The 16,104-nt window shown below is 33.8% G+C and overlaps 7 protein-coding genes and 4 pseudogenes across 11 annotated transcripts, besides 1 other annotated feature; 7 read left to right on the forward strand and 4 right to left on the reverse strand.

The window, feature by feature from the left end:
- Positions 1 to 3,984: part of a mobile genetic element that runs on past the window's edge.
- TVAGG3_0659870 (uncharacterized protein) lies at positions 124 to 612 on the reverse strand (the record flags this gene model as incomplete). The annotated part of the gene is made up of 1 exon (XM_051241979.1): positions 124 to 612. A coding segment is annotated over one exon (489 nt), but the record flags the coding sequence as incomplete, so codon positions are not given.
- On the reverse strand, positions 2,243 to 2,458 carry TVAGG3_0659880 (uncharacterized protein; the record flags this gene model as incomplete). Its single annotated transcript, XM_051241980.1, has 1 exon — positions 2,243 to 2,458. A coding segment is annotated over one exon (216 nt), but the record flags the coding sequence as incomplete, so codon positions are not given.
- TVAGG3_0659890 lies at positions 2,881 to 3,635 on the reverse strand (annotated as a pseudogene). Its single transcript has one exon. A coding segment is annotated over exon 1 (755 nt).
- Positions 3,733 to 4,663, forward strand: TVAGG3_0659900 (annotated as a pseudogene). Its single transcript has one exon. A coding segment is annotated over exon 1 (931 nt).
- A 223-nt stretch (positions 4,664 to 4,886) lies between these two features.
- Positions 4,887 to 5,414, forward strand: TVAGG3_0659910 (protein of unknown function, DUF4107 family; the record flags this gene model as incomplete). The annotated part of the gene is made up of 1 exon (XM_051241981.1): positions 4,887 to 5,414. The coding sequence occupies one exon, from the start codon at positions 4,887 to 4,889 to the stop codon at positions 5,412 to 5,414; it is 528 nt and encodes a 175-aa protein (XP_051088568.1).
- Positions 5,415 to 6,479: 1,065 nt separating this feature from the next.
- Positions 6,480 to 6,881, reverse strand: TVAGG3_0659920 (uncharacterized protein; the record flags this gene model as incomplete). Its single annotated transcript, XM_051241982.1, has 1 exon — positions 6,480 to 6,881. The coding sequence occupies one exon, from the start codon at positions 6,879 to 6,881 to the stop codon at positions 6,480 to 6,482; it is 402 nt and encodes a 133-aa protein (XP_051088569.1).
- Positions 6,882 to 6,906: 25 nt separating this feature from the next.
- On the forward strand, positions 6,907 to 7,521 carry TVAGG3_0659930 (uncharacterized protein; the record flags this gene model as incomplete). Its single annotated transcript, XM_051241983.1, has 1 exon — positions 6,907 to 7,521. The coding sequence occupies one exon, from the start codon at positions 6,907 to 6,909 to the stop codon at positions 7,519 to 7,521; it is 615 nt and encodes a 204-aa protein (XP_051088570.1).
- Positions 7,522 to 10,685: 3,164 nt separating this feature from the next.
- On the forward strand, positions 10,686 to 11,438 carry TVAGG3_0659940 (keratin-associated protein family; the record flags this gene model as incomplete). The annotated part of the gene is made up of 1 exon (XM_051241984.1): positions 10,686 to 11,438. The coding sequence occupies one exon, from the start codon at positions 10,686 to 10,688 to the stop codon at positions 11,436 to 11,438; it is 753 nt and encodes a 250-aa protein (XP_051088571.1).
- Positions 11,439 to 11,478: 40 nt separating this feature from the next.
- Positions 11,479 to 12,511, forward strand: TVAGG3_0659950 (annotated as a pseudogene). The gene has a single exon. A coding segment is annotated over exon 1 (1,033 nt).
- Positions 12,512 to 12,977: 466 nt separating this feature from the next.
- On the forward strand, positions 12,978 to 13,943 carry TVAGG3_0659960 (organellar and viral DNA polymerase type B; the record flags this gene model as incomplete). The annotated part of the gene is made up of 1 exon (XM_051241985.1): positions 12,978 to 13,943. One exon carries the CDS (start codon positions 12,978 to 12,980, stop codon positions 13,941 to 13,943), a length of 966 nt encoding a protein of 321 aa, XP_051088572.1.
- Positions 13,944 to 14,286: 343 nt separating this feature from the next.
- On the forward strand, positions 14,287 to 14,773 carry TVAGG3_0659970 (annotated as a pseudogene). Its single transcript has one exon. A coding segment is annotated over exon 1 (487 nt).
- The last annotated feature ends 1,331 nt before the right edge of the window (positions 14,774 to 16,104 follow it).

Raw genomic sequence — 16,104 nt, forward strand, 5'->3', positions numbered from 1 at the left:
AACATGAGATTTTAAATATTCTTTCGTTAAAATTGTTTTCCCCGATGTTATGTCATTAACGAAACTATCACCGTCAAAAGTTAACGAATTCAATTTCGTCGTTGATGCTTTTATTTCATACACCGCTTTATCGATAGTTTTTGGCTCACCTTCTTTAGAAGCATATGAAACATTAATGAATGAATTATATGTATTCGTGAATGAGTTAAAATCAATGATTTTCATTAATGACGCCTTTAATGATTCATTTACTGTCGAATCCCTTAAAGTAATTAATGAACTGTCATTTATGAAAGGTACACTGCAAACCGTCGAGTTTGGATCAAATGCTGTAGTTGGTGCAGGAATATTAATGATATAAGTCATTAAATCATTAAGTGACGTAAATAATGTTGTCGTTTTTGATTTAATTTCTTTAGCATCTGTTATATACGGTAATTTTATTTCTGTAGTTTCTGAATTAAAGATATTCGCTAAAATGTTTTGTAAACTGTTTTGAACAGCTGTGTAAACCGTTGAATCCGGAACTCTTACGATTTCACCGTCCTTAATAAAAGGCATTGCACATGGTGTAGTGCTTGGGTCAAATCTTTTTGGGTTATGATTCAACATATATTCTAATGCTTCATGAACAGACTTATATACTGTTGTGTCGTTCTTCATGACAACTTCACCATTTACAATGAATGGCATAGTATGGAGTTAAAATGGGTCAAACTTTTCATAGTCCTTCCATGTTATGTATTTCTCGGTATTTCCATCAGTGATAACAATATATTTGTCAGTAAGTGTGAGAGAGTATTGACCAAAATATAAACGTTTAGCTCTGTCAGCTTCATACGCATATGCAGCTATACTCATATTTTAATGAGAATAAAATGTTGTTCTATTTGCAAAGTACAGACCCAAACGAATACGGGACAGTAAAGCTACAAACAAACTTAGGTCTACAGAATGAGCGCTTGCATTCAGAATGGTTGACTTCAATACTATCGCTTTTGTTATAACAGATGAAACAGATTTCATGGAATTGAAATAGATGGAAAGAAGCACGAAATAAGATTTCACAATAATGTAGAATATAAGATGGAAACATTAGCTGGAGTGTTAAATGCTCTCATAAATACTACAATAAACAAGGATAACGAAGAAAACTTAATGAATGTTAAACTTATTGCAGGAGTTTTGAAGTTCAGTTATGCGAAGGAGTTTAAGATACAAGAATGAGTCATAGAGTACAACTTCTTTTGGGTGCATACCATATGACATTTCCTTTGAAAAGTGTTGACAAAACGATTGAGATGAAATCTGTTCCATACGTATGTTATGGTAATTGTTTATACATTGAGTCAAAATAGCTAATGTCACAGGCATTTCAGGAGTTAATAGTAAAGGTTCAGTAGAATATAAATCCTTCTGTTATGAAGTAATTCAATGTTCATTCCAAACGTTCCTGTCATAGCAACTCATTTAGGTAAATGGGTTCGCATTAGTCCTCATAATTTGAAAGACATGCAATTCAGACTTGTTGACTTTCAAGGAGAGCCTGTAGAACTGAAGGCACCAGTGCGAATGACTGTTGAAGTTGACTTTTTAGAAAATATTAAATGCAACAGCTTACAAGAGAACTCAGAGCTAAAAATATAAAGTATGAATGTTATGTATTAGGTCATGAACTTTGGTTGTTGCTGTTTGATGAAACAAATGAGTTAGTTATGTCAGTCAAGAGAACAGAAAAATATTGTGTTAGTGAAAACTGCACCAAGTCAATAAGATTAGGTTTGCATTATGAAGATGAGTTCGATACTGTTGAAGAAGTTTTGGATAGATATTACAAATTGCTTTAATTTACTAAAACATATTTCAAACAAAGCTTATAGTAAGTAGATAGTTTTGTATACTCGTTCGAATATTTATACTTAAACTCAACTCCTGGAGTACCTGGTGTTTCAATGATGCGGATGTTACCTATTTTCATGAATAGTGGAGTTTGACCACAGCATTCGATTTCAGGGTCGAGATAGTCAATGACACATTGCTTTCCTGTTATTCGTGATATAACATTTTCAAGGTCCTCCTTTGTTAGAATTATTTGGTTCTTACTTATAAGATTTGTCAAAAGCTTCTTATCGTCTTTGAGTAAAATTGTTTGGTATAACTGAAGAAGGTAATGGTCTACGTTATCTGAAGGATTTGTTTGAACATTTGTGTAAGGGTTGTCGTTGGCTTCTCTTGAAAGAATTTGGTCCAGTGGTGGATACTCTAACTTAACATCTGATGTAGCGTTAGCGTTTGAAGTTGTGTTTAAATTCACCGACTTAAGATCTGGTTCTTTTTCTTTCAAACACTCCGAACTATAGTTCTTTATGACAATATTGTTTGTCGTTCGTGAGTCAACATTTGATGTTGGTTCAATTGGAACATTAACGGCACCAGCTAAGATGGATTTGCTTCTCATTTCATATAGAATAAAAACCTTTTATATGTATGAAATGAACAATATACTCGACAAGGGTTTGAATGTAAAGCTAACGAATGAAAATATTGTTGAATTCACTGAGACAGGAGCTGTGTATAAAGATGTAGAACTACTGAACAAAAGAGCTAAGGGAAGAAGCAGGAATATGAACAAAGGGTGGAAGCCTATAAAAATTTATGTCAATGATGGCTCAGGAGGTTCAAACATAAAGTATGCAGAAAGTTATAGAGTTTATGCTCTCAAAGGTGAAAAGCCTTCATTTAAGAACAGCTATTCTAACGCATATCCTCAAAAGCTAACGGATGGGGAAGTGGATGATATGAATGACAGCAAAAATATTAACAGAAATGGCGACAGAGATGCATGGAATTTGTTTACCATCAGTCAATTAAGCATAAGATTTAAAACAATGTTGGTCGTTCCCATGGAATATTTTTGACTTTAATGGTATTAGTCATGATATGAATCTCAAGGTATGAACGAGGAGAGATGAGAGACTTATATGCTTCCCAAATTTCTTCAAAAGGTAATGTTATACCTGACTGTTTCCAAATGAGTTCAATATCATAGCGTGAGAAACCTTGAAAGATAACGAAGTCAGTTATGAGACGTTTTATGTTTAAAGCTAAAAACCTCCATGTTTGCATAAGTATTGCTACAGTTAAATGGTAATGTCTGACTTTAGTAATGATGTTAGCTAATGGTGAGTCAGGCTTTGACACTAAACCTTTTCCGCGAAGTCGTCACAAACGAGCAGAGTGTTTGAAGGATACTTTTTGAAGGGGTATTTTGAAAGTTTTGATAGAATGTAGTTTGTCAGTCGTTTCATATCGTAAACTCCTGAGTACTGACGTAAGTGGTGTTTGTCAATAATTCTTTCCATCTCTTCTGAAGTCTTTTGCATTCCTGACTGTATGAACTCTACAATAGCATAATATTTTCTCTTACGTCGAATGTAACGTTGAAGAAATTCAATGAGTTCGCTATCTGGAACTTTAACGACAGATGCTTGAACTTTACTCATGAATGTTTTCGCTGTTGAATCCATAGAGTCTGAAGTTGCTGATATAATGATTTGGTCATAGTAAGAGTCGTTTCCTAAACGCTCTGTTATGAGTATATGACGAATGAGGTTAAATGTCTTACCTGAACCCATCTTTCCACAATAGAAATACACACCATTTGAACAGAATTCATAATCTTTGCTGAAAGGAAGAATAAGAGAAGAGTTAAGTTTGTCTGTAGTTTCATTCATGTCTTCATCTACGTCATGTATTAAATGCTTCATTTTATCTCCATTAAAAATGCAAGTCAGAAATATTCAGAACATAGCACCGAGTCTAACTGACAAGAGTATAAAGATATACTATGAACACGTTATGATGAAACCAACCAAAATTCAAGAAAGTCAGTATACTTATGAATATCCAAGACACTGGGTAGAGTATGTAGGAGGTGAGAAAGCTATTGAAATAAGACAAGTTAGAAGTATTCCAGCAGGAAGACAATATTATTGAAGAACTTTAATGTTTTGAGATATAATGATGAAACAAAGAAGCAAGATAGTTTCCCTGTTGCTGTGTATGTGAACTTAGATACAGGAGATGACATGAAAGTTTTTAACACAAAGCTTCAAATGGTATTGAAAGAACAACTTATAGCAGAAGGACATCTATTACCTTCAGAAGTTACCATAGCATATAATTTTGAAACAAATGCAATAGATTTTAAAGTCGTCTCTGCAAAGAAGTCAGGTTTTACATTTAATGAAGCAGATGTATATTCGAATGAAAACTTCAAAGCTATTGCATGGTTAGATAATGACGATTGCTTTAAGAAAATATTTAAATTCAGTGACTCAAAGATGTCAATAGATGACCTTCGTGGAATGTTACCATCGACGTTTACAGTTGAAGGTCAGCAGGATTGCTTACAAGATTGTCAATTGGTGGCGTTTGGTCTCGTGAGAACATTGTTATAAAATCCAGTATAAGTGAATTTGCTGAAGAATCTATATTATGTCTTTCAAACTACATGTATTCGCCACCGAAGCATTATAGTATAACAAACTTTGTCAGTAAGTTTAACATAAGACTTGTCGAACCTTCTTCAATGAAAGATGTTGTGCTACCTAAAGATGGAAAGGATGGACTCATTATTGAGATGATTTTAATTGCATATTAAATGAGCTTGTTCTTAAGGTCGTTCATGATGAAATAACTGTTGTAGAAGATGTTAGCAATTGTTCAGACATTTTGAAGCGAATAGATGAGATAAGAAAGAAGTTAGATAGACCGCAAAGCGGTGAGGGTGAAGCCCGTGAGAATGTTTATGTTTCATTGACTTTCTCCAGTAACGAGAACTTTTATGAGATAATATTGAAGAGAGATGATTTTAATATGGGTAAATGGTAGCTTGGGCAGCTTTAGGCGCAATGGGAACAAAAGCATTAGCATTTGGAGCAAAAGCACTTGGAGCTTATGACGCAGTAAATAAAATGAGTGGAGGAAGGGTTTCAAAGACATTAGATGCAAATAAAGGAAAGATTGGAGGCTGGGTTGCAAAGAAGTTAAGATTAAATAAAATAGGGCTCATAAATAAAGCATCCAATTTGGTTGCGACTGAGTCAGAAAATGCTTTAGGAAAGGACGATGAGTTTGCAAAACACGCAAAAGACTTTAATGACCAGATGAAAGGTGAAACAATGCATTTAAATAGAGTCGATGGAACTAAAGAAAATGTTTCTTCTCCACCAGCGGTTTATCCATACGGACCTTATGGAATGTATGGAAACCCTTATGAACGACCATTTGACCCATTGACTGGTGGAAGTAATTGGTATCATTATGGACGAAGAAGAAAGACAGTCAAGTTGGAGACAGACGTGAAGAAAGCAACTAAAAAGAAACCAAGGAAGAGAGTTATAAAGCAATGAATTCAACAGGGTAGAAATGAGGTTAGAAATCGGGTTAGAAATCGGGTTAGATCTCACCACTTCACCTAAATTTATTTTTGTGCTATGTTTTCATACGTGTGAGGGTGGTGATATCATTTATTTTTTATTTTATTTTTTAAAATTATTTTTATTTTATTTGGATGTAATGACAGAACAAAAGCAACTCATACAAATCAAAACATATAACAAACATACATTTAAACATTTATTCTTCCTTCCTGAGCATAACATGTTCTTTCAAATACATCCGAGACCAGTTGACTTTTCATTGACTGTTTATAAAGATAGAAATAGTTATATCATTAAACCATACGATGACGAAGGTAAGTTATGTAAATTGTACGTTAAGAAGTTAGAGAAAGTTTATGGCTTCAAGTATGACTACAATAGGGTTAACACTGATGATGAAGATATTGAGGAAAATTTATGAGAACATTAGTGAAGTTGTTAGTGAGAACGATAGTGAGGTGAAATTGTTGGCGGCTTTGTAAATATTTAAGGTTAAGTTAGTTTTTGCGTTCATGTTGTAAAATATACGTTAACGGTTTTGTAAAGTGTCAAATTCACAAGTATTGGGTAAGGTGGAACGCAGTGCCACCATACCCAAGACTTGTATACTAACTAACGACTTACAAACTACATTCTGTCAAAACTTTCAAAATACCCCTTCAAAAAATATCCTTCAAACACTCTGCTCGTTTGTGACGACTTCGCTGGTAAAGGTTTAGTGTCAAAGCCTGACTCACCATTAGCTAACATCATTACTAAAGTCAGAAATTACCATTTAACTGTAGCAATACTTATGCAAACATGGAGGTTTTTAGCTTTAAACATAAAACGTCTCATAACTGACTTCGTTATCTTTCAAGGTTTCTCACGCTATGACATTGAACTCATTTGGAAACAGTCAGGTATAACATTACCTTTTGAAGAAATTTGGGAAGCATATAAGTCTCTCATCTCTCCTCGTTCATACCTTGAGATTCATATCATGACTAATACCATTAAAGTCAAAAATATTCCATGGGAACGACCAACATTGTTTTAAATCTTATGCTTTAATTGACTGATGGTAAACAAATTCCATGCATCTCTGTCGCCATTTCTGTTAATATTTTTGCTGTCATTCATATCATCCACTTCCCCATCCGTTAGCTTTTGAGGATATGCGTTAGAATAGCTGTTCTTAAATGAAGGCTTTTCACCTTTGAGAGCATAAACTCTATAACTTTCTGCATACTTTATGTTTGAACCTCCTGAGCCATCATTGACATAAATTTTTATAGGCTTCCACCCTTTGTTCATATTCCTGCTTCTTCCCTTAGCTCTTTTGTTCAGTAGTTCTACATCTTTATACACAGCTCCTGTCTCAGTGAATTCAACAATATTTTCATTCGTTAGCTTTACATTCAAACCCTTGTCGAGTATATTGTTCATTTCATACATATAAAAGGTTTTTATTCTATATGAAATGAGAAGCAAATCCATCTTAGCTGGTGCCGTTAATGTTCCAATTGAACTAACATCAAATATTGACTCACGAACGACAAACAATATTGTCATAAAGAACTATAGTTCGGAGTGTTTGAAAGAAAAAGAACCAGATCTTAAGTCGGTGAATTTAAACACAACTTCAAACGCTAACGCTACATCAGATGTTAAGTTAGAGTATCCACCACTGGACCAAATTCTTTCAAGAGAAGCCAACGACAACCCTTACACAAATGTTCAAACAAATCCTTCAGATAACGTAGACCATTACCTTCTTCAGTTATACCAAACAATTTTACTCAAAGACGATAAGAAGCTTTTGACAAATCTTATAAGTAAGAACCAAATAATTCTAACAAAGGAGGACCTTGAAAATGTTATCTCACGAATAACAGGGAAACAATGTGTCATTGACTATCTCGACCCTGAAATCGAATGCTGTGGTCAAACTCCACTATTCATGAAAATAGGTAACATCCGCATCATTGAAACACCAGGAACTACAGGAGTTGAGTTTAAGTATAAATATTCGAACGAGTATATAAAACTATCTACTTACTATAAGCTTTGTTTGAAATATGTTTTAGTAAATTAAAGCAGTCAGGACCTTCGGTCTTGGCGCTTTGCGCCGTCAGTCAAAAAAATTTCAAGTTAGCAATTTGTAATATCTATCCAAAACTTCTTCAACAGTATCGAACTCATCTTCATAATGCAAACCTAATCTTATTGACTTGGTGCAGTTTTCACTAACACAATATTTTTCTGTTCTCTTGACTGACATAACTAATTCATTTGTTTCATCAAACAGCAACAACCAAAGTTCATGACCTAATACATAACATTCATACTTTATATTTTTAGCTCTGAGTTCTCTTGTAAGCTGTTGCATTTAATATTTTCTAAAAAGTCAACTTCAACAGTCATTCGCACTGGTGCCTTCAGTTCTACAGGCTCTCCTTGAAAGTCAACAAGTCTGAATTGCATGTCTTTCAAATTATGAGGACTAATGCGAACCCATTTACCTAAATGAGTTGCTATGACAGGAACGTTTGGAATGAACATTGAATTTACTTCATAACAGAAGGATTTATATTCTACTGAACCTTTACTATTAACTCCTGAAATGCCTGTGACATTAGCTATTTTTGACTCAATGTATAAACAATTACCATAACATACGTATGGAACAGATTTCATCTCAATCGTTTTGTCAACACTTTTCAAAGGAAATGTCATATGGTATGCACCCAAAAGAAGTTGTACTCTATGACTCATTCGTGTTATCTTAAACTCCTTCACATAACTGAACTTCAAAACTCCTGCAATAAGTTTAACATTCATTAAGTTTTCTTCGTTATCCTTGTTTATTGTAGTATTTATGAGAGCATTTAACACTCCAGCTAATGTTTCCATCTTATATTCTACATTATTGTGAAATCTTATTTCGTGCTTCTTTCCATCTATTTCAATTTCCATGAAATCTGTTTCATCTGTTATGACAAAAGTTGCGATAGTATTGAAGTCAACAACTCTGAATGCAAGTGGCTCATTCTGAAGTCCTAAGTTTGTTTGTAGCTTTACTGTTCCGTATTCGTTTGGGTCTGTATTTTGCAAATAGAACAACATTTTATTCTCATTAAAATATGACTATTGCTGCATATGCGTATGAAACAAATGAAGCAAGAAGAGCACATGAACTAGTAAACGAAAACTCAACTTTAACCATTGAAGGCAATGATTTAGTCATTGACGATGGAAAAACTAAAAAAATCATTGATTTCGATACTTTTAACACGTATGACCCATTCATTACAATAAGTAAAGTTCCCATCATAAATGATGGAACGGTGCAATATATAAATTCTACAGTAGATGCCTCATTAGTGAAAGTATTAAATGTTCTCATTGAATTGTTAAAGAACTTTCGATTTGACGACAACATTAAATGCCTAAAGAATTTAGTCATGAATGAGAAACAAATTCTCGGCGTTGCTGGTAGCAATAATGATGTATACCTTATGACATTAGAATATTATAACGAACATAAAGATGAACTGAAAGGAGAGAAGGGTGACACCGGACCTCAAGGACCACAAGGAATACAAGGAATACAAGGAATACAAGGACCTCAAGGCGAAAACGGTTTGGATGGTGAAGATGGAAAGGATGGAAAAACTGCTAAATCATGGATATGGAACCTTATAAATACTGGTTTAACAGCTGCTTCATATGGAGTTCTTCAATACCAGATCGGAAAGATATGGGCAGTACTTGGTGAAGAAGTTTTAGATGACGTTAAAAATGCTTTGAACTTCATTTCAAATGGTTCGGATACTATTAAAACTTTATCTGATTGGATGCAAGAAACAAGGAGTCAAATAGATACTGTAAGACATATAGCAAACAATGCACGTACGGGATTGGATACTTTACGAGAAGCACAAAATACACTAAAGGAAGCAAATGATATTCTTGGCTCAGTATCAGACATGCATGAAGATTGGCTTAAAGGTATTGACAAATCTTTAAAAAATCACAGTCAGTCTATTGCTGACTACAAGAAAAGTATAGATTTTTTACATAGTGCTATGGATGTACATGATGGAAGCATAAGGAACTTACTTAATGCTAACAATAACTTACCAGGAACTATTAAAGCATTTATAAAGTCCTTTGTAAAACCTGGTGCTCTAACATTTAGGTCTTTGAGAGCAAGAGCATTGAAGTCAAGAGATGCAGAAACTCCAACAGAACCTACAGAAGGAACTGAAACAACAGAAACTCCAAAGAAACCACCAAAACCAACAGCTAATGAAATATTGTTCGAATATTTTCCAAGGTACTCTTCTCATTGCATACATTCAAGAAATACTTAAGAAAGCAGACTTGACTTTAGGAGATGATGAAAGTTCTGTATATCTTTAGTTCCAGTTTCAAATAGCAGAACTTTTGAGACAGATATGCTTAATGTATGACAACATCTCTGATTTCACAAGATATGATGACGACCATGACCCCGAACACGGTGAAGAAGAAGTTTTACAAACATCCATTAAGACAGAAAGGTTTTAACTCAAAGTCTCATTATTGACACCAAAGATGGCGAAGTGGACGTTCTGCAAGAGCTGAAGAAAAATACTTCTTCGGAGGTGGTGGTAGGCATGAACTTGAAATAAATGAGATAGAAGAGAAATTAGCCGAAAAAGCAGATAAAAACCATGTTCATTATATAACTTCAGACGAACAGATTATAACGGACTACCATGGATATTTAACACAGGATGAACAAATAAGCACTGAAGATGTTAATGAAAGAAGATATAAATTCATTCGTGCTAAAGGTTATGACATACACTGTACTGTACAGTATGACACAGGTAAAGCACCAGAAGCATTTGGTTATAACAATGAAATTTATGCTTCATACTTCTTTGTTAACGGTGTATTAGTTGAACCAATATTTACTTTGAGAGTTAAGGCAAAAAATAACTTTTGAAGATGCTATTAAAAGTAAAGCCAGCAAAGATGAACTTTGAAGCAATGAACAAAGTTTTGAAATCTCATAAACACAATATCTCCGATATAAATGAACTTCAAGCTACATTAAATAGTAAAGCTGACAAGAACCATACACATGAATCCTTCACTACTGTTAGAGCAGACGACATAATATTGAACTATACCCTTGGTTCAAGTGCACCTTTAGAGAATCCAAGTACAAGCGTAAAAGATACACTAAACAATTTAGATAACAGATGTATGAACATTGAAGGTCATGCCAGAAACTTTGAAACACATGAACTACCAGCAATGTTAGATAAGAAAGCTGACAAAGAACATACACATAAATCCTTCACTACTGTTAGAGCAGACGACATAATATTGAACTATGATTTGGGTTCAAGTGCACCTTTAGAGAATCCGAGTACAAGCGTAAAAGATACTCTTAACAATTTAGATAACAGTTGCAGGAATATCGAAGGTCATGCCAGAAACTTTGAAGCATATGAACTACCAGCAATGTTAGATAAGAAAGCAGACAAAACAGAGCTTCAAACATTAAAGACTGAAATACTTCAAACATTATATCCTATAGGCTCTATTTATACGTCAATGAACTCAACAAATCCAGCAACAGTTCTGGGTTTTGGTACGTGGAAGCAGATTGTAGATAAATTCTTATACTGTGCTAACTCTTCAAAGCAAACAGGAGGTTCGAAGAAAATTAAAGAAGCAAACCTTCCACCGCACACTCATACAGGAACTACAAACACAACAGGTAGTCATTCACATTCAATAACAAAAAGAGGTTATACAAATCTTGCAGCAGGTTCGGATAGACAGGGAATGAATAGATATGATATTTCAAGTGACCCAGTAGATTCAAGCGCAGGTATTTTCTGTGGAACCACAGGAAATCATTCACACACTTTCACAACAAATCCAACAGGCTCGGGTGCAGATTATATGCCACCATTTGTGACTATATTCGCATGGTACCGCGTTCATTAAACACGCTTGAGCCTTGAATAAAATCTTTAACTTTACATAAATGAGCTTGAAAGAAGTATTCGAACAACATCCATGGAGGTCATTTAAGAAGTTCAATGAAGCTGCAAAGAGTTGGGGATTTACTAACAGAGCTGAAGTGAAAAGGTTCTTTGACAAAAATGTTGTACATCAAACAAAAATAAACCCTTACGACTACTTTTTACCAATTTACTCCAACACTTCTGACGCATACCAATTTGACACTCTCATTCAAAGCAGAAAAGGAGGACATAAACCATTCCTCATCTTCATAAATGTTAACACTCGCAAAGCTTTTGCGTATATAATGAGAAATAAAGGAACTCGTGAAGTGTTAAGAGTTTTACAAAAGTTTGTAGCAGAACATAGCCCAAGTACTTTAGCATCAGACCAAGACGGTGCATACCTCAGCAATGAAATCACAGAATTTCTCATTAAGCATAACATAACTCACTACACTACTGAAGACCATAACCATAACATACTCGGCATCATAAACCGCTTCATAAGAACGCTCAGAGATTTAAACCAAGAGCGAGACTTTACCGAAGAAACAATGAAACATTTTCTCGAAGTAATATTCCTCAACACATTCTACAACAGGACATACACCAAATTCAATGACAACAACAAGAAGAAAAGTATATACAAAAGAAACGAAGCCAAACACAAAATATCAGAAATTCAACACAATTTACCCTCATTCCTGGTACAAAAGTTCGTGTAGTTCTTGACGACAAACCGTTGACAAAGAAACGTTTAAGGTTAAGTAGAAACTATTATATCGTAGACTCTACGCAAGGTAATGAATATCTTATAAAAGCTGCTGACGACTCTATTGCGTTTTATCCTCGTCATAAATTAGTCGAAAGTAGTAATGGCAAACTTGCTGAAACCATTGACGAAGCAAAGCGAGGAGTGGTTATTGAAATACTTGGCTATAACATAAACGATGACACTTATAAAGTAAGATATGAAGGAGGCGTTGAAGATGTTATACCATCTAAGAACTTGAGAGAGTCAAAGCCAACACATCTGGGACCATTAGAGCGGGAGTACTGGAAAGACAAAAATAAGCCAGAAAGAATAAGAAAATTCTTCTAAACTTTTTCATTAGATGTAAATCAGACATGAATGAGAACAGTCATGTATTATTAATGGTACCATAAATTTACACCAAAAATAATGTTTAGGGTAGATGGTTAGATCTAACCCGATTTCTAACCTCATTTCTACCCTCATGATAATTCTTCTAAACTTTTTCATTAGATGTAAATCAGACAAAGCATTTACCAGAAAGAATAAGATAATTCTTCTAAACTTTTTCATTAGATGTAAATCAGACAAAAATATATTTTAGGTGAAGAGGTGAGATTTCACCTGTTTTCTCACCTCTTTTTTCACCCTCGCCGCTTAGCGGCTCAGACCCTTTGGGTCTCGTGAATTTTCATGAATTTCCTTAAGATAGAAAAAATAAAGTTAGTTTTATTTTTATTTATTTTTTTATTTTGTATAAAAGATATGATTTCAACAATCGGCACAACAACAATTCAAGCCACGAACGGCGGGACTCTGTCCACAACTACAGCACCAAACTCGCTAGTCATGAATCCTACGTCAATGTTGGTAGAGATGAAAAGCTTTATTCCTTCTTCATATACTTTTGAAACAGAAATCCAGAAGATAAAGCAAGAACTTTTAACAAGTAATTTAGACTGTAGTGCGAAAGATGAAACAAATGAACAGTATCTTTATGAAATGGAGGACCTCATCGACCATTTGCCTAAACTACCTGAAATTCAGCAGCAAAAACTAACTATTCCTGAATTCGACGAAATTGAAGTCAAAGCAACTGACTCAGTAGAAATTAAGAAATTCATACGTAAAGTAAATTATGAATTCCTTGGTTTTCATTGCAACCATAAAGTTATGGACAAAGATTGCGACATGGTTTATAAAAATATTTCTGACCTTTACAAATCCGAAGAATTTAAGACATACGATAACTTTGTTTCATTAGTTGCAAAATGTGTATGGCAGATAAGAGATAAAGATAGAAGAGGTAAAGTATGGAATGAACAAATAAGACCAACTGCTTTTGAGTTAAAGAAAACCATTGACGCCTTAGTTGTTTTAGCAGGTAAGGTTTCAGAATATAACGCAAAAATGAATCCGCAATGTTCTAAATGTAAAGCAGCAATTAGGAAATATAACTACTCCGTCAAAGAGATAGAAAGAATGCGAAACGACTATGCAGACTTAAAGAAAGAAGCAGAAAAGCCAGCAGAAGATAAAATGGATATGTTGACATTTCTTAATAAAAACTATCCAACAGCAGAAGATTTCCTTCTGTCTGACGTCAAGAAGAAATATAAAGAGACTTTCGGCATGATTAAAACATTCGATGTACTAAAAGAAGAAATAGAAGCTACGAAATTGTTTAGAATCTCACGAATTCATAACGCTTACCATGTAAAACGTTTATAAAATAACTGGGGTAGAAATGAGGGTAGATATCGGGTTAGATCTAACCATCTACCCTAAAATATATTTTTATTGAATTCAGCAACAAAATTCTGAGTAAAATAATTTTTAGGGCACGTGTCAAACCGTTGAGTTTTCACAAAATTCCAAAAATAACGTTTACCATGTAAAACGTTTATAAAATAACTGGGGTAGAAATGAGGGTAGATATCGGGTTAGATCTAACCATCTACCCTAAAATATATTTTTATTGAATTCAGCACAAAAATAATGAATTTCCTTAAGACAGAAAAAATAAAGTTAGTTTTATTTTTATTTATTTTTTATTTTGTATGTAAAGACAGTAATGTCAACATCAGAGAACACAACAACTGCTATCGTTCATGAAGCCATAAATGAAGAATACGAGTACATACAGTATAACAAACAATTGAGACTCATTCGTTCGGTCAAAGATGACATGTACCAAATGCAAAGTATAATGAACGCTCTTCGTTCTACAAAGCAAGCATATCATTGGTTTGAAAACCAACAGACAAAAGAACTTTTAGAAGAATTTCCTCATATGATTGCTTCCCTCGGAAAAACCGGGGAAGAGATTCCGTATGAAAAATCGCAAGAATTTGGCTCCTGGTTTGAAAGGTTATTATGTTCATAGACTTTTAGTAAACGCTGTAGCAATGTGGGCTTCACCTCGTTATGCTTGTTATATTTTCATGATGTTAGATGAACTATATAAAGCAGAACGTGGAGAGATGGAAAAGAAACTTCATGCAAAAGATGAAGTCATTGAATCCAAAGACAAAAGCATACAGAAAAGAATACCGCGTTCAGTACCAAAAGGAAAGGAAAAGAGTTATAAGTATATGATTTACACTGAAGAGTTGGAGAAAGAAGAAGATAAAGATATGGTTATGTTGCATTTAGTCAGAAGAAACAACAAGAGCTTTTATGACTTAGCTAAAATATATAAATCTGACAGAAACTGGTTCTATCGTGAAAACTTACCGATTTCAATGACACCGAATGAGCAAATAAAGGAAAATTGTCAAAAATACTTCTTCTCTCAAACACACTATGACATCAAATGGTTGCACAATACTTACATTCAAAGAAGACTTAACATTACTGAAGGAAAAAAATAACAGAATATTTCGATAACTTCAAAGAGGAAGAATAAAAAATCTAAGCTAATTTTATTTTTTTTATTAAAATTTATTCATCATATGAAAGAACATGAATTTAGAATATTCGGAACTCATGACAGAAGAAGAGAACGAACAACATGTAAAAGATTATGCAAAATTTTCTGAAGACATACAAAGCATTTAAACAATATCTAAAAGCTTCTAAAGATTATGCAAAATTTCTGAAGACATACAAAGCTTATGAAAAAGCGTATGAAAAGTTATACATTGGGGAATTGTTGTAAAAATCGATATGAAGACTAACCAAAATATATTTTTGCTTAAATAGCTTCAGGGTCTATTTTCTTCAACCATTTCACTTCCTTCGTCAATGTCAATAGAAGCTTCTTCAACCTTTGGTAAGAATTTCTGTATAACATCTTTGTTCGTTATTGTCTTCAGAGATGAAGGATAATATTTCACATTTGTTTTCACCCTTCTTATATTCTTTCTGTTCGGAAAGATTTAAAGCAATACTGAAGAAGTCAATATTAGAGTTCTTTATAACAGTATAATGAGTATCTTTGACATTCACGAAGAAACTCTTTTGTTTCAAAACTACTGCTAACTCTTGTGAAGTATAACGTTTGCGGTCAATGACGATAGCTAATGGTCTGACATACTGACCAAACTTAGATTCTTTCACAAACTTCTTGTTAAAGATAACATTAACATTTGAAGCATTATTGAACTCATTCTTGATGGCAGTAGCGAGAGCATTGTATGAAAAGAACTTGCAATCTTGCATGTGTTTCATTAAAATAAAATATTAAATTATTTTGAAAAATAACTTAAAAAAATCTAATCTAATTTTTTCAAAAATATTTTTTTATTTCCTACTAAAGATGTATCGGAAGTTGTCTAAGTTAGAACACTCGGAAATAAACAACTTTTACAGAAGCTAATATAGATGTTGCAAATCATTACGCAACAAACAAAAAAGCACTCGCTGACATCCTCAATGACTATAATGGTGC

The sequence above is a fragment of the Trichomonas vaginalis genome, chromosome III, assembly GCF_026262505.1.
Source record: "Trichomonas vaginalis G3 chromosome III, whole genome shotgun sequence".
In the NCBI taxonomy this organism is placed as follows: Eukaryota; Parabasalia; order Trichomonadida; family Trichomonadidae; genus Trichomonas; species Trichomonas vaginalis.